Genomic DNA, 20,423 nt, shown 5'->3' with positions numbered 1-20,423 from the left:
CGTTGGCATTTATGATAAAATTGCTGAGTTAGATAAACGAAAGGAGGGGGTAGGTTTTTGCTGGATTTCTAGCCACGTTGGAATTCTAAGTAACGAGAGGGCAGATTCTGCTGCCAAAGAAGCGTGTATTCAGCCTCCTTTCACCACCCGAGTTACTACCTTTGATTTTATCAATCATATAAAACAATCACTGCGAGCAAGGTGGCAAAGTGGCTGGACGGCTGCCATCAATAATAAACTTCGACGGATTAAAGATTCAGTATTGCCGTGGGGCTCCTCTTGCAGGAACTGTCGTCGTGAGGAAGTGGTCCTCTGCCGGTTACAGTTGGGACATATGGGGATCGCACATGAATATCTTATGTCGGGAGAAGACCCACCCCTGTGCACACGGTGCAACTGCGCATGACTGTACACCATATTCTCGTGGACTACATATGTTACTTGGAGTTGCGTCGTCAGTTTAATATACCCAGCAGCATTCATGATATCTTGTGCAATGATGGCGGGATTTTGGAACAGATGTTTCTCTTTTTGCATAGTACTGGGTTACTACAAAGGATTTAATGTACTCATATATGTTTTTCTGTAAGGAAAGTTTTTTAATAATTTTAACCTTTATTTTCGATTTGATTTTTTGGTTCTATGTGTTTAATTTTACTATCCGGGGAGGGGATTTTTGCACAATCCATCGGAGTTAGGTAAGTTTTTATACTTTCTTTATTCTATTATTTTAACTTTTATATTTTATCAACTTTGTCTGTGGTATTAATTTTGGGTTTTTTTGCCTTCTTGGCTTGTTTTAGTAAAGTTTTATTATATGGTTAATATTACGTTTACACCTTGTATGGTTTATTGTTTCGGAGTTATTTTACCCTTTTACTAATAACTACCGGGCGATGATAACGCCCAGGCGTTTTTCGCCCACAAATAATAATAATAAAAAAAAAAAAAAATCTGAGAAGATTTTTAATGTCATTAAAAACACCCTATTTTAGTTTGTTGTTTGCTATGACTGGAAATTTGTAACATGTTTTTAAAACATTTATCTTCTTTTGGTAAGACTTTGACAAATTGCTTCATCAAGCCTAACTTGATATGCAGAGGTGGAAGAGAACTTTATTTGGATCTATGAGAGCTTTTTGGAGCACATTTTACCTTTATGGTTCCAGGCTCTAATGAAGATCTTTTTGGCCAATTTTTCCTTATTCAATGATTTTCCCTGTCTGTGCTACCCATTCACACAAAAAACAAGGAAACTTTGTGTATCCTCTTTGCTGTCCTAGGAGTATCGATATTATTTTGATATTGCCGCCTGTAATCCACTTATGATTGTCATATTTAATTTTATCGAAAACAAATTCAAAATTATTGATGGATACATATTCCCATTGTGAAAAAGGACAACATGAGGCTTCTTTTGGACAAATCTATGAACAGTCTCCAATCGTTACTTTTGTGTGTAATGTTAAATCGAGTCAGAAGTCCACATACATCAGTGCAGAAGACTCCTTCTGAAAAATATGGAAGAAAATATTTTTCTGTGTACCTGAACCAGGAAAATGAGGTGCCAGGTTCTTTTCTTTAAGCTTCGAACCAAGAAATTCTGAATCTTCTTTAGTCAAGATGTAAGTCTTGAACCAAATCGTTTAGTTCTGACTTTGAATAAAGCTCTGGTACACAGTTATCTCTAGGTTTTTACTCCTCAATGTTATCTTCATTTAAATCACTTCTGGAACTGTCTGTTTCAGGTAAATTTTCTGGTAGAATTGGCACTAGTATGTCTAGACCATGAGGAACAGGCATAAATCAGATGGCATATTTGGATAAATTTTGGACAATATAAAAATACAGTATATCGAAGCAAAAAAGGTTTTTGACACAGCTTTGCGTTACGTTGAATAATCAAACAACCTAACATGCATTAAAATGTTCTACAAATAAAAAAAATGGAGAAACAAAGCAAAGTGCTGCAGCGGCCAGACAAACAAAAATAACAAATTATTTAAAACAAAAGTAATAGACTGAATCGTTTAAATTTATTATGTTACAACATAATAAATTTAAGACCTTCATTAAAAATGTACTGTTACAGTATTAATACAAAAGCTTTGGTTATTGGTTAGTACTGTATAAAGAATACTACCAACAATACCTCTTATTCATAAAAAAAATTCTTCAGTTTAACCAACCTTTTCACTTAACTGACTGACTACCTGTCAGCCCCAACTAAGTCAGTTAACAGAGGGGGATTACTGTACAAGCCCTGATATGTCATACTCCTATACAATAACAACATGAGATTCATATCTCATGTATATATAATGTAATGTATATATCATTATATACATTCCTTACAGTACATTACTGCAGGATATGAACACAACAAATTTTCAACTTCATAGAAGTGACCATTTACAAATTAAACTACAAGCACATCATATATGATCATTGTTCAATAGTCAAGAAACATAAATGACTAGAAAAATTATTACTTTTTCAGTGACAATGTAATTAATGCTACTATTCAATGTAATCCTGGCTCCATTTAGGCACTTTCCCATTTTTCCATGAACTTCTATATTCCAGCAGTAAAGAATTGTTTTCCTTGGTGTATTCTTGACCTACTCATTTTTGCTTTACTTAGTGTGATATAAAAACTATACGAGAAAAGCAAACAAAATAAAATCTGATTATGCAAGATTGGGACTGTAAGTGTAAGACGGTTTGATTTGAATCCATGTCTTTTTAGCGATACAAGGGTGAGCGTTATCATGCAGAAGAATTATGCCTTTTGAGAGAGAACAAGGACAGTTTCTCCTTATAGGAGGCTTCACTTTATTTTCTAGCAAGTCACATTAATACTCACTGTTGATTGTATGATGTTCTTCTAAATAATCATAAGTAACTTGGGCCTTTATAGTCTTAAAACTCTGTTAGCATTACTTTAATTTTTATTAATGGATTGAACAGTTTAAATTGGAAATTAATATCCCAAATTTTTATCATAGCAGAAGACCAGTAGAAGTTTTAACTGATGCGTTGCAAAATTTCATTAATGATCTTATTCACAAGGACAATCATAAAAATTAAACGTAGGTTTTGAATTTTTTCCTGGTGTTTACTTGGTTGTTTCCATTCCATAATCAGACATTTGGATTCCACCTCCAATTTTCACCAGAAATTACTCACATTATGCTTTTGATGTAAAAAATAGCTAGATGTAAATATTAGCTGTACAAATTTCAGCAGTTACTCAGATTTTTATGCATGTGTCATTGTGAACAAGATCAATGCAATTTTGCAAGCATTAGTTGACGCTAACACCAGTTTTCTGCTATGATGAAATTCTGTGGTACTTACTCCGATCTGTTACTCCACTTATAAAAATTTGTATGGTTAATGCACTTTTTATCATAGTGTTTTAACATTTATGAGTAAATTTTGGCCAATATTACACCTTTAAAAAAATAAAAATCATGTCACAGCACGCTGTTCTTCAACAATACACATTTCAAATGGAGCCAGTATTTTGAAATAAGCAAAAGAGGTTAAAGTAATAGAAATTATTTTTGAACAGCTGATATTTTCTCTCAAAGATGCAAACTCAAATGTCAGGCAGTTTCAGTTTATTCTATTAAATAGTTTTTCAGCGGTTGCAATCTGTATCTTTAATTACTGAATGATCATATTAGTTTAATTCTGATTATGCTGAAAAATAAATAAATTTGTGACAAAATGATTTTATGTACATTTTTTGTATTTACCATTTATTTGGATTTGCCATTTTCTGTTAAAAATACTTTTTAATACATTATCTAAAATGTAAAAAATTGCATATTTTTTGTTAAAAAAATTCATATTTTGAAAGTAAATGAACTTATGTGGCAATTGATATTTTCCATAAAAATAAATGAGGTGATATAAATGAAAAGGGATTATTTGTAGTTTTTTTTAAATTTAAACTCCTTTAAAATCAAAATAAAAAGTAGTGTCATTTTGAAAAACCACTTAAAAGAATAATTTTCATATTGCATAAAAATGTATACTATATAAAAAATATTTATATTTTCTGATAGTACTAGATACACATTAATGGTCTAAACCAACCTAGACTAGACTAGTAATAGAATAAATGAAATTAAAATTATTCAAAGTTAAGAACAAAACATGAATTGATGACACAGTACTAATTGAACATCACATTTTAAATTGAAAATGTGCAAATTATATATTATTTGAATCATGCAGTAGTTGTAATCATTACTAATTGAACTTAAAAATTGGACAAAATAGAGTTTGCAAGCTGTGTCATATTACTAAAAATCAATAATTACTTTTAGTCCTTAATACTAAATGGATCCCAGTTACTAAAATGACAGTATTATAAAAGGATTCAGTACCAAATTTATTCTGTTAATTTTGTAACCTGTTATTTTTTTTTTGAGAGATGGTTAGTTTGGATAAAGAGGACGGCCAATCAAAACTGTGAATCTTTTCAACTCATCTCTGTGATGGATATTATTACAGATCATTTTGTCTGATTTTCTAATTCTGATTTGTTTGCACAAAGATGTTCTGAAAAAAAGGAGAATACTGAGAAATTAACTAAATTTAATTTGTTCATCTTGGTAGAGTGGTAGCTTCTTGGTCTTTCATCTGGGAATCCCAGTTAGGCATAGCATTTTTCATATTCTACAAAATTCTGTTTCGAAATTCCTACATACAAGCTTCAAAAGCTTCTGTGCTAAATTATTGTATTAATTCAACATTACAAAAAATAAAAGAAAATAATGTAACAAAACACATTATACCAGAAAAAGAAGAAATTTATTATTTAGGTTATGAAATTAAAATATATAGATGTAGAAATGCAGAAATCAAAAGGAGACTTTTGCAAGTTTTTATGAAAACAAAAATCTGGTAGTGTCAAATTCAGATCTAAGAATTAGAAATACTTGAGTATGGTTGTGAAACATGGCATGAGAAAAAGCAAAGAAAAACAATTCAAGATTTTGAAATACTTTATTACAAGAGAATGTTGAAAATTGGGTTAATTGATAAAGTTTGAAATGAAAATATCTTAAGATGAATGGGAGAGGATAGAAATTTTTGGGAGAATCTTGTAAAGAGACGAACTAGCCTTGTTGCCATATATTAAGAATCCAGTTTAATACATTTAATCTTAGAAGAATGTGCAGAAAGTAAAAATCTGTAGATAAAGACAAAGATTAGTATGTATAAAACAGATAAATGTGGATGTAGGATGTGGTAGAGATATGTTGAGGAAAATATTAGCACAGAACAGAACAGAAATGTAGATCTAGGATGTGGTAGAAATATGTTGAAGTTAAAATATTAGAACAGAACAGATAAATGTAGTTGTAGGATGTGGTAGATATGTTGAGTTAAAATATTAGCACAGTACATAAAGGAATGAGAATAATCTCAAATGACTGATGACCCACCAAAAAAATAATCAAGGATACAAATAACTTGATGCTTAATGCTGTCAAGAACTTCATTCATTTGGTCAATAAATTTTTTAAAATAATTCTGAGTAAAGTACTAATTCTATTTGCGCGTCTTTGATAAGCTGCCAAAGAGAACTCTAAATATGATTACACACATATCATTCACAAGTTATGTATTAATTAAATTTCACAATTTAAACTTTTTTTTGGGATTGCTAAACAAGACTATGAAGCGAATGGTTACACTGCACCCATTTCATATACTTCAGCCATTACAGTATAATAAAAACTAATGTTCAGATGTATATAAAAAGAGGTTTACATAAAAAAGAATAAATGCAGAGTTTATACATTTGAAAAAGGATTGATTATTTCAAATGGAATAAACTAAATTAAAATATTAAAGATCCAGAGAGTAAATTCAAAATGTAGATAAATTAAGAACTTTGAATTTGTAAATAGCTATGAAAATAATGTATGTACAAATTGATTGTTTGATTTAGGAAGAGTACTAAAAGTAAGGTAAGGGTCTTAGTATCCTTCTTTAATGTATATTAAAAGATTTGATGTAATTATAAAAAGTGGATGAAAATTTAAGATCTGCAGATAACATACTGCGTTTTTGGGAGATAAAGTACAGGTTTTTAACAGATGATTTCAAAATTAGAATAATATATTATGATAGAATTTGATATGAAGATAAATGTTAATAAATCAAATAAATAATGAGGATAGGAGACAAGAAGTCAATGACTGTTTATTAAGAGCAATGAAGAATTAAACAAATAAAGTAGTGCAGGTATAATTTTATGCTTACTTACAATGGGAAAGAAAATTGAAAATGAAATAACCATAAATGTAGTGGCTAAGGAATTATTAATAGAAAGAAATAGTCAATGAGATTAGAATTTGATTTGAAAAAGTGTTATTTTTGGAATGTAGTTTGATATAGATATTAAATGTCGGCACTAAGAAATGAGAAAAAATTTCAAGTGACTGGAGGCATATGAAATTCTGGCATGGAGGAGATTGAAGAAAATTATTTAGATACATGAATTGAAAAATGAAGAAGAAATGAGAGAATGAACAGGAGTAAATGTTTAACCAGAAAAATTCAAAATAAGAAAGCTAACTAACTGGTTGGTCATCATGAAAAGAGAAGAGCTGATAGAATAGTGTTTTAAGTATTATTAGTAGGAGCAAAGGAGAGAGATGAGAGAAAGTAAAAATTAAAGATTGTCTAAAAGGAATTGGGAGCTATTAACAATTGAGAAGTTTAGCTGGAAGTAGAAAAAAGTGGAGATGGTGCCTGGGACTTGCCGCAGTCAGGGTAGCCTTGGTATATAAGATATTATAAATTTTTTATTTATATTAATATATACTGGAAATAAATGAAATATGTCAGAAGTAAATATTATAAGTTGTACTTGTTATGAATTTCAAATAGAATTATTTTGAAAATTCTTTTAATCTATTATTTTAAAGTATAGCTAATTATAAATTACAAATTTATTATTTTATAATAAGAGTATTCCTTTTTGATTTCTTATCAGTTCTTAAAACTAATAATAGAATACTATAAATACCTAATTATTTTGATACTAATTATAAAATATGGGTTTCCTTTCTACTGAGGAAAAGATAACGTGATTAAAAAAAAAATGACGTTTGATGAGGTATTTTTTGTGGTTTTCCTTAGAATGTTAAATTTATAAAATGCTTAAATATATAACACAGTTTATAACAACCAGTATTCACCACTTTAATTTTTTTTAAAAAAACAACCATGATCATTGTAGGAGTTCTCATTCCAATTTTTGTTTTGAATTATGGAGCAAATGGAGAAGGTAAGTAAGTAATATATATTTTTACAAAAAAAAAATATATATATATAAATCTTACTCTTTTTTTCATATGAGTGCGTTTTAGTACACTTTCTTTTTTTTAGTGTATTTGTACAGATTACAGATCTGTCAGAATTTTTCTAAAACCCTTTGTTTAAAGCAAATTAAACATTAAACATTTATTGTACAGTAAATAGTTTGTATACTTATATTAAAACTTCTTACTCTATGCTCTTCTTTAGTTAGCCTCAGGTACATCCCAAACTGATGTCCAGTAGTAATTTCGTAGAGTATTAGCTCTCCATTCACCTTTGTACTAATTTTTCAGTACACTTCATGATTTTTTCATGATTTTTTTCAGTTTTTTTTAATACACTTTCTTTTCATCTGTATACTCTTGCTCTCCTTTTAATTTTTTCATGTGTGCTTTTTTAGTACACTTTCTTTTCTTTTATTATTTATTCTTGGGGCTAGACCTGCTTTAAATATGAACACAGCTTCAAGGGAAAATCAGGGAGAATTCACCCCTGCATTTTCTCTGCCATCTTTATGTAGAAAATCTTGACCAGCATCTTTGACACCGTTGTCACATCTGTTCATTCTGCAGCACGGTACCGATGATGTTTTCTGGAGTAAGCATCTCGAATTCTCTTAGGTGTGCTTCTCAATGCTGTAAGAACCAACCGCACTTGAACACAGTGTATTCTATGATACACTCCCTTTTGCCAGAAGTCATACTCTGCTGATAATCTCAATGTATGTGCACACAGGTGTACTACTTTAAAGTAATCATGACATTATTTTGAATCATATTCATTATTCAAAACATACGCTATTATATAAAAAATGTTCAAAGTTTAAATGTTGAACATTTCTAAAAATTAACAATGATGAAAAAATTTTATCAGATATTAGTTTTGTATGTTAAAAACACTAATTCTTTTGGTATAAATTAATTTGTTACACTCAGATCTGGATTTTTGAACCAACCTTGGAGACATAAGAAATGAACCCAAGGAATATTTCAACTGGGATTTTTCTGTGATGAAAAATCACTACAAAGGTAAATGGAGGGCTAATACCCTATGAAATTACTACTGGACATCAGTTTGGGATGTCATTAAGGCACTAAAGAAGAGCATAAACTAAGAAGTTTTAATAAAAGTATATGATTATTATATACTTAGTATATGATTTATTGCAGACTATTTAGTGTCCAATAAATTTTTAATGTTTCATTTGCTTTAAACAAAAGTGATAGGAAAATTCTGTCAGATCTGTAATCTTTACAAAAAAGCAATATAAAGCAAAAATACAAACAAAAAATGATTTACTAAATTTAATGAATAATGTTAAGTTATATGATGTCTCTAAAATAAGCATATATTTATACACAAATATAAGCATAACTCATTTGTTGGACAGCAAGATAAAAAATTGTAATGATTAAAAATGAGTAATCATTACTCATTAATTAATCATTACACATTAATTAATCACAATTAATCATTACGGCCCGTGGGGACGCCCGTGGGCGTCCCCACGGGCCTAGCCTCCGCAGCTTTTCTTCCCACTATACAATGAGCTGCGGAACACTTTACATTTTACACATATACTACACCAAGAACACTACATAAATTACAACATACACACATACACAATTACACAACAACAACCTACACTGATATTTCTTACATTTACACTCAGTGGTGTTGCGACATCTTACGAAACGCAACCGTAACCCAAGGTGGGAACAAATCGTGCCGATGGGTGAATGGCTCTACGTAGTGAGTCTTGAACGATGTCCTCTGGGCACCAGGGCGAACCCAGTTGTACTTAGCTCTAGCTCCAGTACGCGTGCGCTCTGCTGGAGTGGTCCATTTTTCGCCGGTACTCGTGGGACCAAAATTTCAGTTCCAACAATAAACACAATGATGGTTGGTGGTCCATCTGAAAAAACCACCAAATTATGTCTTGCGAAGAGACCTCGGTCAGCTGTATCTGACGAGGATAAAAGTCCTATGGAAGAGAACTACAAATCTTTAAACATGAACACTAAAAATATTCGATTCATTGTTCTCCGAAATAGTCAGGAAGGTGGCTCCCTCCAAAAGGTTTCACCCTTCCTTATAAATAAAACCCTAACAGGTGCAAGTGGCTCCCCTAAGAATATCAGGAAATTACGTGACGGATCGATTCTGGTTGAAACATTCAACGATGAACAGAGTCGATCTATCTTACGTCTCCGTAATATGGGTGGCATAAATATAAGCGCAGAATGCCACAAAACGCTAAATACGAGCCGGGGTGTAATTTTTTGTAGAGACCTTCTAGATATAGATATCTCTGAAATAGTTGACGAGCTTTGCCACCAAGATGTTGTTGAAGTGAAACGTATAATGAAACGGCAGAATGGAACAGAAGAACCGACACCGTCTCTTATATTAACATTCAGTCTCCCTGTTCCACCAGAAAAGATTAAAGTGGGTTACCTCTCGGTTCGGGTACGACCATTCATACCCAACCCACGGCGATGTTTCAGATGCCAAGGTTTTGGTCATACTACAACATCTTGCACGAAAACTGAGATCTGTGCTCTATGTGGTAAAGAAGGTCACAACGACACTAACTGCGAAGAAAGTGAAAAATGTGCAAACTGCAGTGGTCCACATACAGCCCGCTCCCGAGATTGCCCAACTTTTAAAGAAGAAAAGGCAATTCTCAAAATCTGTACGGAGCAAAAACTATCTTTTCCGGCTGCACGTAGAGAATATTAAAAGATAAACAACTCACGGAATCTGGTTAAACCAGACGTATCTTTTGCCACCGCTACAACTAAACAAATTCCTACAAATGCTAATAATCAGCAGTGCGGATCCTGCAATGAGCTTAAAAAACTTGTTCAGATGCTATCTGATCAAGTAGCTTCACTTACAGCCACTATCTCAGAGCTGACAAAAATGAATAAAAAGTCCTCCGTCGCAGCTAGTGAATCAAACAGTATGATACATATGAAAGTTCCTATTCCCAAAATCGTACCGCCACGAATAGCGACTATCACAGCTGGCAGTAAGCCACCTAATAAGCTCCCCATAAAGGGAACCCACGTAACTATCTCTTCTGGGATGTCAACTACAGCATCCCATTCAAATAAATCTCCTCCACCATCACCTCATATACTGGAGGATATGGTTGAAGAACCACCCGACCCTAGGGCATCGGAGTTCTTTAAAATAAAAAATTCAAAAAAGAAAAACCGAATCACGTACAACTAATTTTTATATAGTTTCCGAAATTTATTTTTTTATTTGTTTTTTACACTTATGAACATTATTCAGTGGAATGTTAGAGGTATTCGGTCCCGCATTGAAGATATTAGAGTACTGGCGCACACACATGATCCACTAATCATGTGTTTCCAGGAAACTCACCTTCTACAACATGACCGAATTACACTTAGAGGATACTTCTGCGAGAGATACGACTGCCTAGTAGACAGTAGGGAGAGTGGTGGAGTAGCGATTTTCATGAAGAATGGGGTGTCAGCTACAAGAATTCAACTAACCACTGTCATTCCTGCTATTGGAGTAAAGGTCACTATTCCCTTCAAATTGCATATCTGCAATCTGTATCTCTCACCGAACACTGTGTTCAGTGCTTTAGATGTCTCAAATCTCCTTACACAAATACCATCTCCATCGTTAATAGTAGGAGACTTCAATGCCCATCATATTTCCTGGGGCTCAACCTTCTGCTCCACTCGAGGAAATATGATAAACAGATTGAGACAAGATTTTGACCTTTGCCTACTGAATAATGGATCACACACATTTATGTCCTTATCAACTGGTGCTGTATCTAACCTTGATCTTTCCATATGCTCACCGAATGTACTCCCTCATATTAATTGGTCGATTTGTGATGACTATCACGGCAGTGATCATAGACCAATTATTATTAGTTTCGGTGTAGACTGCGAGATTAAAAGAATGCCACGGAGATGGATTGTTGAAAAGGCAGATTGGAACGGATACTGTAAAGCATTCCAATCTCAGTATGACGATGGAGCGAACATCCTCGACCAATATTCTTCTTTTACGTCCATGATACTTAAGAATGCCAACAGATATATCCCACAAACATCGGGTAATCCTAGACGTCCTTTCGTTCCATGGTGGAACGATGAATGCAAAAATGCTATTAGGAATCGACGGCAGGCACTACGTAAATTTAATCGTAGGCCCACAACAGAACATCTAAATTTATACCGCAGGGCTAGAGCGGTGTGCCGTCGAGTATTCTTGGACGCTAAGAGGAATTCATGGACGAAATACGTGAGCACTATCTCACGCACTACTTCCACGTCTACTGTATGGAAGAAAATTCGTGCAATCTTCGGATCACCGAAACAATCTATTCTTGGTCTTATTGATGAAGGAGAACTCCTTTCATCATCCTCGGAAGTGGCAAATAGTCTAGCAAAATCTTTCCGCTCGGTGTCTCTCACCTCATCATATAATAACGATTTTCAACGGTACAAGATACAAATGGAGGTGTTGTCGTTAAACATTGGTGATTCGGTTGGTGAATTAAACACTCCATTCGTATTTAAAGAATTGTTACATGCACTTAAAAATTCACGGGACACTTCCCCTGGACCGGACAACATTCGCCTTTCCATGCTTTCACACCTTCCTAATTCGGCACTACAACAACTTTTGAATATTTTCAACGGTTTATTCTCCGAACAAGTCTTCCCACCCGGCTGGTCAGAAGCATTTATTATACCAGTACTAAAACCTGGTAAAGACCAGACGAACCCCTCAAGCTACCGCCCTATTTCATTAACAAGCGTTTTGTGTAAAATAATGGAGAGAATGATAAACCGCAGACTTACATGGTACTTGGAGAAACATGGCTTTCTATCTTCAGAACAGTGTGGTTTTCGACAAGGACGATCTTCCATTGACCATTTAGTGTCACTAGAAACAGCCATACAAAACGCTTTCCTCAATCGGCAACACCTCGTCGCTATCTTCTTTGATATAAAAAAGGCGTATGACACAGCCTGGCGACGTGGTATTCTTAACACTCTCCAAAAATGGGGAATCAAGGGCAATATGCTTGCTTTTATCCGGGGATTCTTAAATCACCGAACGGCTCGTGTTCGTGTGGATGATTCGCTCTCAGATAGTGTCATCTTGGAGAATGGAGTGCCCCAAGGTAGTGTATTAAGTGCCACCTTATTTTCTGTAGTCATAAATGATATTACCAAATGTGTTCAGGCTCCTGTCTCATGCTCTCTATTTGCTGACGACTTTGCTATCTACATTGCAAGCCGTTCGGCACCTACAGCAGAGAGACTACTGCAGAACACTATATATCACCTTGAAGCTTGGTCCAGGATTACTGGTTTCACATTTTCATCCGAAAAAACAAAATGTGTAGTTTTTTCTCGGCTACGAAACCCTTCTATTCCGCAAATTTTTTTGAACGGTGAGACTATTACTATCTCTAATTACGTTAAGTTTTTAGGTTTAATTTTTGATAGCCGTCTTACTTGGGGTCAAACATTTAAAAGAATTGAAAACAAAATGTTCCAAAATTCTAGATATGATGTGAGTCCTTACTAACACCAACTGGGGAGCCGATAGATCATGTATGATACGTTTTTACTATTCCTTTGTTCGCTCCCGTTTAGATTATGGTTGTGTCGCCTACTCTTCTGCTCGTCAAACCGTGCTTAAAATGCTGGATAGTGTACATCATGCTTTCCTTCGGCTTGCCACAGGCGCGTTTAGATCAAGTCCTGTCGCAAGCTTACTTGTAGACTGTGGTGAACCATCACTTTGGGATAGACGAGACCAGCTCTTATTATCTTATTTTGCTCGTCTCAGAGGACAGCCAAATCACCCGGTTCTTGAGTCAGTCTTTAAAAATCCTAATCTAGGAAAGTATGAGGACCATCCACGTCGTACTGCACCGGTAGGTATCCGTACCTGGCGTCTGCTGCAGCATATAAATGTTGACAAACCGTCATGCTTTCCTATATATCCTTGCTCATATCCTCCGTGGAGAATAAACCTTATAAATTTTAATTTTGACCTGACCACATACAATAAACAACCAACACCATCTATTGTCTTTCAGCAAATGTTTCAGTGTGTTCTCTCCAAGATGAAACCAGACGCGGTTGTATACACTGATGGATCGAAACAAAACGATACAGTTGGGTGTGCTTTTGTTGTCAACGAGAGAACTTATATGTTTGGTCTCCCCGGTATTACGAGTGTGTTTACCGCTGAATTATATGCTATAAATAAGGCTCTAAACATCATTAACCCTAAATATAGAAAAATTCTTATTTGCAGTGACTCGTGTAGTGCTCTCCATGCCTTAAAAAACTTTTGTTCCAAACATCCTATCGTCATTGAAATTTACAACGCAATCGCTGAGTTGAATAATCGCAACACAGAATTAAGTTTTTGCTGGGTCCCTAGCCACGTAGGGATTCCAGGTAATGAACATGCAGATTCTGCTGCCAAAGAAGCATGTAATCAGCCTCCTTTCACCACCCGAGTTGCTACTTCTGATTTCATAAACTATGTAAAACAATTATTAAGAGCAAGGTGGCAAGGTGACTGGACGGCTACCGTTGATAATAAACTCAGACAGATTAAAGATTCTGTGTTACCATGGGACACCTCGTACAGAAAAACTCGGCGTGAGGAAGTAGTCCTTTGTCGATTGCGGATAGGACACACGATTACCTGATGATAAGAGGACAAGCACCCCTATGCACACGATGCAACTGCCCCATGACTGTGCACCATATACTTGTGGATTGCATATGTTATGCGGCGTTGCGTCGTAAATTTAATCTACCAAGAAACATCCGTGGTGTCTTGTGCAATGATAATAAAATTTTAACCCGGTTGTTTTTATTTCTTCGTAGCGCTGGGTTAATGCAAAAAATTTAATATCGTTGCGTATATTTTTTAATGCTAGAAGAGTTTTTAAATAAGTTTTTGATTTTTTTTTATTCTTTATTTTAATTTTTTTATTTTATCCGATTAGGAGCCTTTTACACTCCTTATCGGAATTGTTAAATTTTATATAGTTATTTTTTATTTATTTTATTTATTTATTTTTTTTTTATTTTTAATATTTTAAAGACTGTCTGTGATATTAGTTGTAAGATTTTAGTGATGTTAGTTTTAAGTTTTATTTCAACTTTTTAATTTTTATTTTTAACCTAGTTTTAATTATATAATTTGTGTTAGTTCTAAGTTTTATTTCATTTTGTTGTTTTAGTTTTAAGTTTTATATTAGATCTTTTTAGTCTTTTGTTATCCAAGAATGGGCCTTTACACCCATCTTGGACTTTGTAAAATTCTATTTACTCTTGATTTTATATTAGTTTTTATCTGTGATATTAGTCGTAAGTTTTATTCATCTTTTAGAATAGGTTTAAATACTTTTATTTTTTATATTAAAAAAAAAAATATAAAAGACTCCGGGCGATGATAACGCGCAAGCGTTTTTCGCCCTAAAAAAAAAAAAAAAAAAAAAAAAAAATGACTCAAATTGGTGAAACCTTTTTGTCCAAGTGATATTTTCAAGAAAATACTACCAAATGTTTCATTAACACTTGAAATTTGGTATTGTTATGCGACATGATCCACTGAAGAAGTAAGGAATAGCTACTTCCAGAAGATCTTAGGGAGAAAAAGTTCCTTTAATTTTTTAATTGATGTTTAATTATTTTAAAGGATATTATTATTATTATTTAATAAAGTGTTAGTGGCACTACTTTATTACTGTTATATAACAGATTTTTTAAAGAATTAATTTTAAACTTATTATTATTTTTAATTTATATTTCTTTTCTTTACTGTTTTATTTTATTATTATTTTTTAAGTTTGTTCTATATGGTTCGATTTTTGTTAATTACATTTGTAAGCTTGGTACATGTATTGCAGAAATTTTACTATCGCTCATACCATTCCCCAAATTTTTGCTGCATAACACATTACAGACTGGGATACAGCACTGAGTAATTTCATTCTTGACGGTAATACCACTTGTTGTCCATCTAAATCCTACTCTGACCTGCATTCAAACCGGTTTTGGCTTTCGATAACTTTACTTTCAAATGATTTTCAAAATTCAAAGAAGGCAAAGTACTTCTAATGGAACGTAAGGATATCAGGCATATTTTATCCCTCTAATCACGGTAAAGCCTGGTCATCAGTTCTCTGCTGGTTGGTCTTTCTACTTATCTGGTGTGTATTTAATTTTTATTGGCAGTTATATATTTATTTTCTTTTAATTAAAGACTGATGGAGTTTGAGATTGCATTCTGATCCTTTGTAGATTGTGATTTGACGTATTTTACTTCGGTTATTCCTTGGTAGATAAGTAAGATATTTGCTGACTATTCTCCGACTGCTGTCTTCCGGTGTTCATCTTTTTCTTCTTGGTTGTTAAATTATAGGATAGTGGGGTAGGTCTATATAATTGTGTTACAATTAACCTACCGGGTTGGTCTGGTGGTGAACTCGTCATCGCAAATCAGTTGATTTCAAAGTCGAGAGTTCTAAGGTTCAAATCCTAGTAAAGGCAGTTACTTTTATATGGATTTGAATACTCACATATGAATATGGGCATTCATAATTATCATCCTCATTCATCCTTTTAAGTAATACCTTATGGTTGTTCTGGAGGCTAAACAGAAAAAGGAAAGGACTTACAATTAATATTAAATCGATTTGTTCATATACGTGATCAGTGGCAATGATTGCATGTTGTTGAACATCCGCAGATGATGCCAACAAAGTAAACTTTCATCATTTCTTTTAGACACATACGTATCTCAGAAGGGTTTGGGGCGTAAGTACTTCTAAATGTTTATAACTAATTTCACCTCTTCTTTTGTGCACCCATTTTATGCTTTTACCCCTTCTTCCAACTTTCCTAAATATCATAATATTTGATTTATTTTAATTTATACCTGAATTCCAAATTGCAAAATATTTCTCAAACATATTTATCATATAATTAAAAACCGCATCTGAATCCATTACCATAACCACATGATTCATAAGGAATATTTCAGGTAGATAAGAAAATTTGTAAAATCCACTGATTTTGATTTTCCCTCTGTCTGACAGCCTTCGCCCACTTCTTCAAGCACTTAAAAATAATGATAAGAGAAGAGGATTTAGCAAACCTACTGTTGAATCTTAATCGATGTATAAAAATTATTTTTAACTAATAATGATACTTCATCACATCTGGATGAGGAAGTATTTCGCAGTGGCAACATTAAAGTGACAATATTTCTGCAATCAAATGTCACTAGTCTTATTCAGAATATGAACCAAGGGGTCATTACAGCATTTAAGAAATTCTACAAACGAAAGATGCTTACTTATATCCTCAGAGAAGAGTCAAATGCAGGAAATTGAACAGATTTTGAAAAATATTAAGTTAAAAATGGATTTATTGGATAGCGGATGCTTTGTGTGAAAGAAAAATTAAAATGGAAACCCAAAAAAATGTTAAACAAAAAAATATTTTATCTGAAGAGATAATTATAACTGTTTATGAAGTTATTCTAGAGATTACGACTTGACCGCTTTAGGACAAAAAAAAATACATACCAAATTGCAAAAAATATGAAGAAATTAAGAAACGCGTAGATTCTGAAAACAAAGAAGAAATTATTGATGTCGACGTAATAGGAGTGAAGAACCAATAGGCAATATAATCTTTAAAACGGAACATTAATATTTTAACTTTTTTACACCATCTCTATTGTTTTACTTCAACTACATTTCTTCTAAGCTATGAAATTTTATTCCTTTCAAAACCAAAAAACTAAAAAACCAAAAAATTAAAACTCATCTGAATTTGCCATTTTCCAGTTCGTTGTAGTATCTCTTTTTTTCAGTGCCAACAGCTTATTTCTTTTTTCATGAATCAGCCTAGTGTAGTCCTTATGCACAACAAATTTCATATTTTTCAGTTTAACATCCTTTTGAATATATTAGAACTATCTTACGTTACAGAAATATGTGATAACATTGACATTCTGACGCTCCGATTAATGATTACATCCATTACTACACTCGAAACTGTGGAGCAAACTTTACTTGACTTCAAAACATAATTATCTTTATGTAAATTTTCTAAGCATTTAACATTACATTATTCCTTCTGGACCTTGCCTCCAGATCTAACAGTTTTACCTTAAATTTTTATTTATTTTGCTAATTCATATGAATATTCTCCTGAAAAAATCTGTTCTCTTTTTCCAGAGCACAAACTTTCTAATTCATTTAGCGATATCAACAAATTTCTTTTCCAGAAGATCTCTCTTATCTCTTTTAAAATCTATTATCACCTAATTCAGTGATTTCCAAACTGCACATCGTGGTGGCCCAGGGAGCCGCAACATATTGTAAAAGCTTCATAATTAATTGAACCTTCATATTAATTTAATGTTTATAAAGTAAAAAAAAAATAATGAAGCTACATGAGTTTTATTTATTTTTATCTCTGGGTGTCATGGAAAAATTTTAATTGAAAAAGGCCGCCACAACTTGAAAAAGTTTAAGAACCACTGACCTAATTTATTATTCTCCATTTTATTTTATGTATTTTCTGAAACCACCTCTGGTGATAACCAACCTCCCAAACATTTTCAATCACTTACCAGGTCTGCATTCATGGAAACAAAAAGTAAACAAAATTGTATTATTGTTTAAGCAAAAGATACACCCGTTTTTTCAATCGTGAATAGAAAAACAATACATGAATAACTTTATTGTGAATCTTTTCTACACTCAATCATCAAATACTTCCTATTTTTCATCTTTTTTTTATAAGTATGTAGTTTTTTACAAAGTACTTTGACCTTGATGGTTTTGAATCTTTAAATTATAAATTATTTTGATATTGGCCGCAATACTAGAAGGTTGATTTCTCATATCTGGTGTAGTATCAAATCTGTTCCTGGATATTGACTTTACACCTAATATGAAAATTCTACCTCGCATAAATATTTCATTGTTAAATATTTCATTGAAAGTAAAATATAAATACAATGGAATGCCGGTTAATCCAGATGGATTGACCTTTGTTTGCCCAAATCCGGATTACTGGAAAATTAAAAAAAGGTTTATCATATGTACTAATAATATCATTCTGTTTAATGGGTATCACACTTAATAAAAAGATGAAAATATAAAAACAAATATATATATTTCTATAAAATTAAAAAGGTACTTAGAATATACATACAAATGTAATAAAAAAACAGATACAGTAATACATTACAAAAATCCAGTGAGTAGAAATTTGCTAATAAAAGAATCAGAATTTACAAAAATTATTTGAAAGAAATTAATTTTAACTATCTTACTATTTTATAGAAAAAAATATTATTTAAAAGATTAAAACAAACTCACAATAAAAGTATTGAAAAGAAATTGAGTTAAGTTATTGTGGGTTGTAAAAATACCAATTATTAAAAATTACAGTACATTTATTAGAATAAAACCTAGTGACAGTCAATAATCAGAACATATTTTTAAAAACACTATTTCTTAAAAAAAAAACTAATACTTATGATTTTGATCTTATTTTATAAGTTCCAAAATTACATAATCATTTTAAACAAAGGATCTGTGTAGAATATTCCTCTTGTCGCTCCAACCAGTCCATAGCAATAGACAAAGATTCATGCGCTTTTTGGTGTGATGGTCCTGAATGCAAGTCATTACATAGTTCATGCTTGACAAATTAATCTGTTTCCATCAATATTTTTAGAAGTTAATTTTATAATTAGTTTAACACAGGCCTAAATTTATGTTTTATGCTATAATAATTGCAAAAAAGCAATTAAATAACCCATTAAAAACAAATATTGATAAAAATACATTTCCTGTTGAAGCAAAGTTTTATTTTAATAGTATTTCAGATTTTTTAAATTAGTGTACATTTTTTTCTAAATTGTCTAGTGCAGTCTGGATAATTGGGTATTTGGAAAAACTGGTATCCCACTGTATCTATTTTTGACACGCTGGTGTACTCTTCTGTTAAATTTTGTTTACAACCTTGGGGTCTGATTTTCAAATATGAATACTTGAACTTTTTGCAGTGTTTAAAGCCGTTCCAGGTTCATGTCAGTTCTGATAAGTTTTCATTAGTGCTCCACAGAACTTTGTTAGGAAACCATTCCACTACTTTATGGATCTAAATTTAATGTAAATCTGAAATATTCAAACAAAAATAAAGCAGTAGGAATCGATGATAATCCATCCAAATTGCTATTTTGTGAGGTAGGATTGAATAAGCTTAATGCATTATTATTCCAAATTTATGAGGTTGGAGAAATACTCTCAGATTTTAAAAACCAAAGAAAACAGTAGCAGTTGCACATGAGAACTATTGAACTATCGAGTTTAACGTTTCATATGTAAAAATATTTGCAATGATCCTTTTTCCTACAAATAGATGATGAAAGTTATATTAGATGAACATTAGTTTTAGTATTGGTTTACCCAGTGTGACTGCCATTTAAAACATGAGTCTTTTAATGTAATAGTTTAAATACATGAAACCTCATTGCACTCAGAAGGAATAACAATTCATTAATACAATCCATTAGTGATAAACAAGTCATACTACATTGTAGATTGTAAGTTAAATTTTCAGCGGTTTCATTAATATTTATAATTTATTATAAATAAATATAATTGTAATACTAAAAAATGGCATATAGATGTCGCTCAAAATTACATTAATTTCATAGCTATGTAAATAAGATAAATATTTTCTATTAGAAAGATGATGTATCAAGCACAGCGAATTCAATTGAAATGCATTTAAAGAACTAAAAGATTAGAAAAATGGTTCTTCAGACCACTTGGTTGATATGATTAACAATGGCATTTAATATAATTAAGGTGACCAACATTTTTACAATGAAAAGGAGACAAATAAATTAAAGAAACAAAAATAGTAAATAAAACAAACATTTTATTCATTGCAACAGTAATACAGAATACACTAAAAATGCATAATAAAAACATACACTAT

The 20,423-nt window shown here is 32.2% G+C and overlaps 1 protein-coding gene across 1 annotated transcript in view; it reads left to right on the top strand.

Annotated features, from left to right (window-relative positions):
* The first annotated feature begins 7,219 nt into the window (after positions 1-7,219).
* Positions 7,220-20,423, top strand: part of LOC142317721 (uncharacterized) — an 83,532-nt gene continuing 70,328 nt past the window's right edge. The window contains exon 1 of the mRNA XM_075354268.1: positions 7,220-7,318. Coding sequence (XP_075210383.1) covers positions 7,258-7,318 — 61 coding nt within the window. The 5' untranslated portion in view covers positions 7,220-7,257. The remainder of the gene's footprint in view (positions 7,319-20,423) is intronic.

Source organism: Lycorma delicatula, chromosome 1, assembly GCF_047948215.1.
Source record: "Lycorma delicatula isolate Av1 chromosome 1, ASM4794821v1, whole genome shotgun sequence".
NCBI lineage: Eukaryota > Metazoa > Arthropoda > Insecta > Hemiptera > Fulgoridae > Lycorma > Lycorma delicatula.
The sequence above is the reverse complement of the archived record's forward strand: the minus strand, read 5'-3'. Positions and strand labels throughout refer to the sequence as shown.